Here is a 10,014-nt window from a genome sequence, read left to right as displayed (position 1 = left end):
TCAAGGGTGGTGGTGAAGTGGTGGTTGGTATGGAAGAAGAAGAAGAAGAAGAAGTAGTGAATGCAACAAATTCAAGTGAAGAGAATAATAATAGTAATAAGGGAAGAGAAGAAGAAGGTGGTGGTGGTGGCGACGACGGCGGCGATAAGATGAGCTTTGGTGGAAACCGGTGGCCACGGCAAGAAACTTTGGCTCTCTTAAAGATAAGGTCAGATATGGATTCAGTGTTTCGTGATTCAACTCTCAAAGGTCCACTATGGGAAGAAGTTTCAAGGTATATAAAAACATAATATATATAATTCTTAATAAATAAATATATGGTTTTGAATGAACTATATATGTTGTAACTTGAAGTCTTGAAGCTCCTCCTAGATCATGCATGGAGATCTATGAACTATTGTTGGTTTCTAGATTTCTTTTCTCTTTTTATTCTTATTACTAACACTATAGAATTCAAGTATCAATATTTTTATTTTTCCATGTATTTCATTTTGAAGATCCAAATAATTGTAATTAATTGAATTTTGTTTTTATGAGAGCCGTTTATGTAATGTCCATCTAATAACCGCAATAATATATCCTTTAAGGATAAGACTATATAATTCATTGATGGTTGAAATTATATGGTTCACTGTTTGAGATCAATTTTCTCTATTCTTCTCATTATCTTGGATATTTCAATGTTCATATATAGTTTCATTTCTTTGATTTTTTTGTCTTATATATATGTTACACCCCATATCATCGGTTATGAACCACAAATAATCCTTATTCCTTCTAGTCAATTAGCCTTTGTTTTTTGAGATAACTAATTAAATATACAATATATATTAGCTTAATTATTTATATTCTTGGATATTTGTGATACAAATATTATAATAATGCAGGAAATTAGGAGAGATTGGATACAAGAGAAGTGCAAAGAAATGCAAAGAAAAATTTGAGAATGTTTATAAGTATCACAAGAGAACCAAAGAAGGTAGAACTGGAAAATCTGAAGGAAAAACCTACAAGTTCTTTGATCAATTACAAGCACTTGAGAATCACAATCAATTCAATACACACCCTCCTCCAAAATCATCACAACCTCTTTTGCCAGCAAACCCTACTCTAGTCTATTCTTCGATATTGCCGTCAACAACCGTAACTGCAGCCACAACCAACAACATAAGTAGTACTACTTTTGCACCACATTCCTTTCCCAATAACAACAGCATGAACCTTTTCTCATCACCATCGTCGTCACCAACATCTCCATCATCCTCCACAGCTTCAGATGAAGGGTTGGAAGAGAGGTACAAGAAGAAGAGGAAATGGAAGGACTACTTCAGGAAGCTGACTAGGCAAGTCCTTGCAAAGCAAGAGGAGATGCAAAATAGGTTCTTGGAAGCCATAGATAGAAGAGAAAGAGAAAGAGTAGCACAAGAAGAAGCTTGGAGGTTGCAAGAGATGTCAAGAATCGCCAATGAACACGACGTACTTGTGCAAGAGAGGTCAACAGCTGCGGCCAAAGATGCAGCTGTTATCGCTCTCTTGCACAAGTTATCCGGCCACGAAACACAATCACCACAGACACAGATACAGATACAGAAACAAGAGACAATTAAGGCAAAGAATAGTAGTAGTAGTGAAATAGTTGAAAGAATGAGTTGTTCTTCGTCTTCAAGGTGGCCAAAGGGTGAAGTTCATGCATTGATAAGGCTAAGAACAAGTCTTGATTCGAAGTACATGGAGAATGGACCAAAAGCTCCATTATGGGAGGATATATCAGGTGGAATGCAGAGATTAGGTTACAACCGAAGTGCGAAGAGATGCAAAGAGAAATGGGAGAATATAAACAAGTACTTCAAGAAAGTGAAGGAGAGTAACAAGCAAAGGCGTGAAGATAGCAAGACTTGTCCCTATTTTCATGAGCTTGAAGCTCTTTACAAAGACAAGATTAGCAACAACAACAACAACACCTTTGGAAGTTTCCAGAATAATATGGAGCCTTTGATGGTTCAGCCTGAGCAACAATGGAGGCCACCACCTGAACCCAACAAGGACAACAATAATGCATCAAATGAAGAAGAAGAAGAAGAGTATGATGATGATGGTGTTGAAGAAGAAGAAGAAGAAGAAGAGGGAGATAGTGTTGGAGAAGAAGAAGAAGGATTGAACCGTTATCAGATTGTGACAAATAAAGTTTCATCAGTGGACACAGTTGAATAATAATGAGACAAGATAAGGAAGTTTCTGAATGGTGGAGGCATATAGTAACTTATTTCATATACTTTTTATTTCAAATGTGAAAACCAAGTGTAGTCGGCTTTACGTAAAGTTGATAACTGAAGTTGATAGCCGAGAGCCGTTAGATGATTTGACTTATTTGACTAAATTTTCATCTAATCTCAACTGTCAACTTCACGCTGCACCTGAGTTTCAACCTTATTTAAATTTCAATTTTAATTTCAATAGATATATTTTTTTCTGGGGAGGGAGGGATTATAATTAAGAATGTTACTGGGAAAAAAAATTGTCATAGAGGGATTGTTGTGCATAAATCATGCCACAAACATACACCTGCTCTAGGAAAAATATTCAATTCATTATTAATCAAATAATAATAATTATATGATTATAATTATATAAGGACGTACATAGAGAAAACCAACTGTTGTTTTATTTTTTTTTTTCAAATTTTCAATGATATTTTTCTGATTTTCAGTGTCATTATCTGTAGAAATATGCATAACTTAAAATATTTACGATTAAAATGAAGTAACTGTAAATATATAATATAACAAAAAGAATCCACATTTTGATCTATTTAGTTGGGTGAAATTTTAGGTGAAGTCGACTTCACGTGAAGTTGATACTTGAGAGTCGTTAGATGAAAATTTAGTCAAATCAGTTAAATCATTTAACGACTTTTAAATATCAACTTCACATAAAATCGACTGCACCTGAATTTCCACCGTTGATAGCATCAAAGTATGTATATATGGTTGTTTGATTAAATTGAAATGGTAGTTGAAACATACTAGTTGGAGCATGAAAAGGTGATGATTGGGGGTTGTGGGACACTATATATTCCGGCCGCCATCAAAATAAAAGGAAGAGTCACATGGGCCGGCATGGCAAACTAAAGAATAAATGGTGGCAGCAATGTTCAGTGGTTTCAGGCTTATGATTATTTAATTATAATAATAATTTATGAGATATGTTTGTTAGTGTAAACTGTAAAGTGTAAATGAGAGAGGTCCCATGGCCATGGCCATAGGAGAGTCACATGCAGGCCAGTTATAGTGTTGTAATTTTATTTTCTTTCTATGTATATATATAGAGGAGTATTAGAGATCCAGTAACTTTTGTAATTTATAGTTATCAAATAATTGTCAATGATATTTTTAATAATGTGAGATTTCATCTAATCATGTGAAATTACTCATTTTTTTAATAATTACATGCTCGTTAGAATTTAATAAAACTACAGCCCTTAAATTTTTCCATATATATATATAGTTCCATTAGGGTGGTGGAGATGCCACTCAAACCACTTTCTTGTACTTTCATTTTTTTGGAAGTATTGTGGTTGTGTCTTGTGTGGGTGATATTGTTAATTAATTCGGAATTTTTTTTATATTGAAATTAGTGTGAACATACTGTTAAATAGAATTTATTATTTGAAATGGTTAATGTTAATCATAATAATACAATTGAATTTTTTCTATAATTATTTTATTTTATTCTTTATTTGCGAAAGAATTGCTTAGAAATTACCTATTTTTATTATAGAAAATAAAAAATGATTTTATTTTATTTTTAAATAAAATTCTAAAAAGAAAAAAGCACTAAAAGTCAACATTCAAAAAATTTTCACAAACCCAAACAAGCTTTTAAGTCATACCATAGTCGTTTATAAGAAAGAAATTCAATATTATTGTTTCCTTTGTTAATATACCCCTAATTTTTCATTATCTGATAAAAATAATCACTACATGTAATGGGGGTGATGATAAGAGAACCAACTATAATTAATTATTTATAAGATAAAGTACTAATTAGTTTCTAATGTCACAATTTTGTTCTAATTAATTATTATTAACATTTAATTATTTACACCCTCTTCGGAGCTACAATTGCCACAAGATGACAACTTTACTAGAACCACCATTTATTGGGTCCACCATCAAGTATCTGTGTGTGTTACGAAAAGAAAAATTGCATTTCATTAGTAATTACAAATTTACAATATTATATACTATCGTATGTTCATTATCTGTGTTGACTTTTTTTCAGACCAATTATTTCTGGATCAACACTATAATATAATAATTATATATTAGAATCACCGAGAAGGTTTTGGAAAAAGAAAACATAAATAAACAAATAATTGACCATAATACAAGGCGCAATGAGATAACATATGGAATCAAGTAGATAATATTTGATGTTTATGTGGTTAGAGTTTAATTTTGATATATTAATGATATAAAATGTTTTATATAATAGTTTTTGGTTTTGATATATAATCCCTTCAGTCACTCTGAATTATTTACTTTAATTAATTTGCTACTCTTCTCAAACAATTATTGTTGCTTGATAAATGTATATAGGTCTCTTGTCTTGTTGCCAATGTCATATGTATTCTTTCTCCTTATTCTATAAAATAATAATGCAAGGTACAACATACAATAACAATAACAATTTGTGTCCCTTCCTTATCGCTTGTTAGCTAAACAAAAAATGATTGTACATACAGCCAGGTACGGCCAATTATTTCAGCATTTTTAATTTGCTTGCTTCCGTACATATATATACTTGGTGGAATAAATTTTTTATTTTTTATTTTTTAATTTTTAACTTTTTACTATGAATCAAATCTTTAAGTTTTCCTTTACTTTGTGGAATAAAATTTGAAGGTGAATGGTAGGATGAGTTGGAGTAAAAAAAAACAATTTTTTTTTAGGGAATAATATGGTGGAGCAATGAGCATGTGATATGTGAAATTAAAATTAAAAAAATCTTAAAATTGTGTTTTTATCATTTAGTCAAATTTTAATTCACTTATTTTTTATTTAACAAATAAAACATTTGACTATATATAAAAATTTATTTACATATCACTTTCTTATTGTTCAGTCATATTACTTCACTTAGAATTTAGGAATTTTTTTTGTCCATTTTATTAGAGAAATTACTAAAAATTTAATTAATAAGTGAATAAAGTGCGTCTCATGATAGGAACATTTTGTTTGAAAATTGAAAATGTGTTATTTGGGTGACAAGAAAATTCACTGAAAATATCAATAAAAGTTAAAAATTAAAGATTGTATTAGGAGAGGGGATTTAATTGCATTATTTTGACAAGTCTTATACTGGCTGAATGACTTGACGGATGATGTTGCAATTCATTTAAAAAAAGAAAAGATTTTTTCCATTAAATAAAAAGAAAAAACAAAATCATAAAGTCTATTTTTCTGAGTGGTCCCATTTTATGCAATATATTGGCAAAACAAAAGGCATCTTGAAGAATGGCAAGGTACATGTTTCACGTCAAGAACAAGTGCACACACATACATAGGACAAATAAGAACATTTATATAGTAGCTGCAAGAAAAAGAAAAAAAAAGGTGTATTAAGTGTGTGTTTGTATTTTTTATTTTTTTAATATTTTATAAAAAAATATATAAAAGGAGAAAATAAAAAATTAAAACCCTAGTACTAAATCATCACATTTGTTTAAGTGCAGGTTAAAACTCAGGTGCAGTCGACTTCACATGAAGTTGATAGTTGAGAGTTGTTAGATGAAAATTTAGTCAAATCAGTCAAATCATCTAACGGCTCTCAACTTTCAATTTCACGTGAAGTCGACTGCACCTGAACTTTCACCTAAGTGTACGAGTGAGTTAACATTTTGATTTACCAAGTTGGGTAAAAAAAAATTGATAAATGGTCTTTCCATTATTGGTAAATGGGCTCTGAGTCAGATATATAGGTAAATGGGCTCAACTGTTAAACGCCTTTTGATCCATTAACAAAGCTGGCCCATTAAAGAAAAAGAAAGCCCAAAGTCCTCCACAATTGGCATATGTTTCTATGTTGTGAGACATAAAAACAAGATTTTACCAATTAAACTAATGATTGCTTAATTAAGTTGGATTAAGGTATTAATTAGTATTGAATAGTAGTAATGATTTAGCAATTGCTTTCAGAGAGTTCGCAGCAGCATAACACATGTCCTTTTCAGCTTATATATATGTGCTTTACTAAATAATAATATAATTAATCATTGCTTACTTCAGCTAATTATATCCCAAAGTCTCTAGATTAACTTTTATATGCCCCATCACGCAAAAGTCATCAATCATATTCTATAAATTTTAATTATTATTTGAAACTTGACAAAACCATGATCTTATGGTCTTGAAAAATGGATTACTTAGTAACCAATGATATATATCACACACATTCCGCCAAGCAGAACCAGGACAGAACTCACACTGTTCCCTTTTGTTTAGATTAATAGCAAATTAATTAAGGAGTTGGACCACAACTATTTGCAAAATTAATTTTTATTGTTATATATTAATATATAGCTCTAAAGAGCATCTAATTTCGGGGTTGATGCTGCTTCTTTAATTTGGATCTTCTCCAAGTTAAAAATCTCAAAATAATAAAAAAAAATTAAAAACAAAAGCATTCAATACAAAATTTTTTAAAAATCTATTTAAATACCTACTCTTTATATATCATGTGAGTTAGTTGTGATTGCGAAAGAAAATTAAAGAAAATTGTTATTCTAAGAATAATGTATAGGTCTTACTTAGGATATGCACATTATTTGACCTCTAATTATAATAGGGTCAATTTCTTTTCTCAGGAGAAATAATTCTATATATTGAGATTAATCATTTTGAATTATTAGTCGTGGATTACTTGACCCATTGACATAAATTGAAAGAAGAACAATATAATATTATTAAAATCAATATAATTAAGAACTATAAAATAATTCAAACGTTTTAAATTAAAGGACAAAATACATAAATAAACTAAAATAATTCAATATTATATGATTCATTCAAATAAAAAAATATTACTTAATTCTCAAAATTATATTTTTATATAATACTAAGAAATTATATTATTCTCAGTCCAATATATTTTTTTATCAATTCTTTTCGTAACACAATAATCAGTTATTAATTACTATATTAGATAAAAGAATGATTAAAAATAGTTCAAATGAAGTTATATAGTTACTAATTCAATAAAAAGACATGATTAACCTCAACTCAACAACCTTGTAACTTTGAAGATAAGTTTTTTTTTTTCAATGAATTAGACAATTTTCAATTCTAAGTACACAATACATTTACACACTTCTCACACTTTTACTAATTTTTTCTTCAATTGCAATTTCTAAGATTTGAACCCTAGACCTTTAAGGTAGAAAGGGAAAAAAATACCATTTAAGCTAAAGTTCATTGGCAAGATAAGATTGTTTTAAAGAAGGGAGTTACCAAAGATTATTGAAATCATTTCACCCATGACATAGGTGAAGAAAAAGAGAAATGGGCGGAAAATTATCAATTCTTAATTGAGAGATTATGTGTTAAAATCTATAAGACAAAGAAAGACATATGTTGATATTATGTCTAGTATGACTCTTAATTCCTAATTTTGGGAATGCTTTTTCTTTCTCCTTTTTAACAATAACACCAATTTTTGTTGTCAATTTTAGATGTGGCTTGAAAGTTGATGGTGCTTTTGATTCTTGTTTTTTTTTTCTTCTATTTAATCATAAACTCTTAGTTATACATATTTTTTTATTCTTACCTTATTTTTTTTTATAATCTCATATCTGTTATAAACACAGCAGTTTGAATTCGAGAACACTTCGATTTTAAAAAAAATTAATGTAAATTTTCTCAATTTTGTGGGGAGTTCCGATAGAAGAGAAGGGTGTACATGGACTACTCAGTTTAGACTATATTTTTTAATAGAATAGAATAGTAGACTACCATAATTCTATAAATCACTCACAAGATTTAGATTTTAGACACAAATAAAAATATATCAAAATAATAAAATATATTTAAAAATTTTTAAAATATGATAAAAATAATAAAAAAAATATTTTTTTATAAATGATAATTTTTTAAACTTTTGGTTATACCTATCACTGTTCTTGTGAGTATTATTTGGATCTATATACTCTTATTGTTTAAAAAAAATTTCATGTCCTGTTCAAACTGTAATGTTTTAGTTTGATAAAATTAAAATGGGGTAAAAGAGAGAAAAATAAGTTATTCTCATTATTAAAGAGAATGAAAAATCTTTTTAAAAGATATCTATTGAGTTATTACACTTCATATACTATGTAATTTTTATGTACTCCCACAAAAAATTACAGTAATAAATTATAAAAAAATTAATTTAGGTAACACCGGAGGGATTAAGAGAGAATATTAAAATATTATTAGAGTTGTTAATAATTTAGAGTTAAATTAGTAATGGCTAGTGGTTAGTAGATAAATATTTATAAGATTAATTAAAAATATCTTTATAAATAGCATGACTCTTATATCATGTAACAATTTCGATACAACAAATTTATATATAATATTATCTTTTTATTTTGTTCTCCTCCATATAATATTATCTTCTCTCTGAAGATCACCGCTTGCTCTCTCCCCAAGCGTAGCGTCTCCTTCTCTTTCTTCTTCCTCTGCTCACTATCGGCGGCGGCCTCAGCTCCGCCGTCACTATCCTCTTTTTTCTTTTCTCTCTTCTGTGTCACTGCGCTACACGTGTCTTCTTCCTAACGTTGTCTTCTTCTGAGTCACTGTGCCGCACGTCTTCTGCGTCACTGCCGCTCGCGTCTTCTCCTAACGAAAGGCCTTGTTCCTCCTTTCTATCACGACCAGAATTGCGGCCCAAGCCGCACCTTTCTTTTTCTTTGTCTTTTTTGCGTCTCGCGCCACACGCCTCTTTCTCTAGGTTACCGCGCTGTCAAAAAAATTAATATAAGTTCTTCTCATTGTTGAAGAAAATGAAAAATCTCCTTAAAAAAAATCTGTTGATTTATTACATTTTATATAAAAAATCATTTTAGGGGCCTGCTACACATACAAGTAAAAAGGCCGTACAAGTTTTACAAGTTATCAGCCCAAACTTCATTAACACGCGCATTAACTCATTTTGAATGGAGCGTAACTACACGCGCCCCACTCAAACGTTTTTCTCTTCTTTTTCTTCTTCTTCATTTACGTCTTTTCTCTCTGTTTTCTCGTTTTTTTTCGATTTTTCTTGGTAAAATCGTTTTTGAAGAAGAAGCAGCAGCAGAAGATGAGGAGGAGAAAAAGAAAGAGTTCTGAATTATGCATAAGATGTACTTCAACAAATTTTGGGCGTATTTTCTTAAATCCTTTGGGTGTATTTTCTGTAACTCTTTGGGTGTATTTGAGTGATATCTGACTGATATCTATGGGTGTATCTGACTCATATCTATGGGTGTATCTTACTGATATCTATGGGTGTATTTTTCATTTCAGAAAAAATGGCAAGCATTACAGAAATACACTCAAACGATTACATAAAATACACCCAAGAGATTACAAAAATACACCAAAACGATTACATAAAATACACCAAGAGATTACAGAAATACACCCAAACGGTTACAGGAATTCACCCAAATGATTATAGAAATACACCCAAAAGATTACAGAAAATACACCCAAAGGATTTAAAGAAATACACCCAAAATCATGCATAATTCAGAACTCTTTCTCTTTCTCCTCCTCGTCTTCTGCTACTCTTCTTTTTCAAAAACGATTTCAGAGCTTGATATCAAAAAATAATAGAAATCGAGAATAACGAAAAAAAGAAAACAGAGAGAAAAGCACGTAAATGAAGAAGAACAGAAAGAGGAAGAAGAACGTGTAGCAAGAAGAAGAAGAAGAAGAAGGAGAAAGAGAAGGCAAGAAACAAAAGAAAAGAAGAAGAAGAAGAGGAAGAGGAAGA

General features: G+C 30.1%; 1 protein-coding gene across 1 annotated transcript; it reads left to right on the top strand.

Annotated features, from left to right (window-relative positions):
- On the top strand, positions 1 to 2,430 carry LOC107491627 (trihelix transcription factor DF1; the record flags this gene model as incomplete). The annotated part of the gene is given in 2 exon segments (XM_016112513.3): positions 1 to 274; positions 888 to 2,430. Coding segments are annotated over 2 exon segments (1,569 nt in total). The 3' UTR covers positions 2,212 to 2,430.
- Between the last annotated feature and the right edge of the window lie 7,584 nt (positions 2,431 to 10,014).

This window comes from Arachis duranensis, chromosome 5 (genome assembly GCF_000817695.3).
Source record: "Arachis duranensis cultivar V14167 chromosome 5, aradu.V14167.gnm2.J7QH, whole genome shotgun sequence".
Taxonomy (NCBI): Eukaryota; Viridiplantae; Streptophyta; class Magnoliopsida; order Fabales; family Fabaceae; genus Arachis; species Arachis duranensis.
The sequence above is the reverse complement of the archived record's forward strand: the minus strand, read 5'-3'. Positions and strand labels throughout refer to the sequence as shown.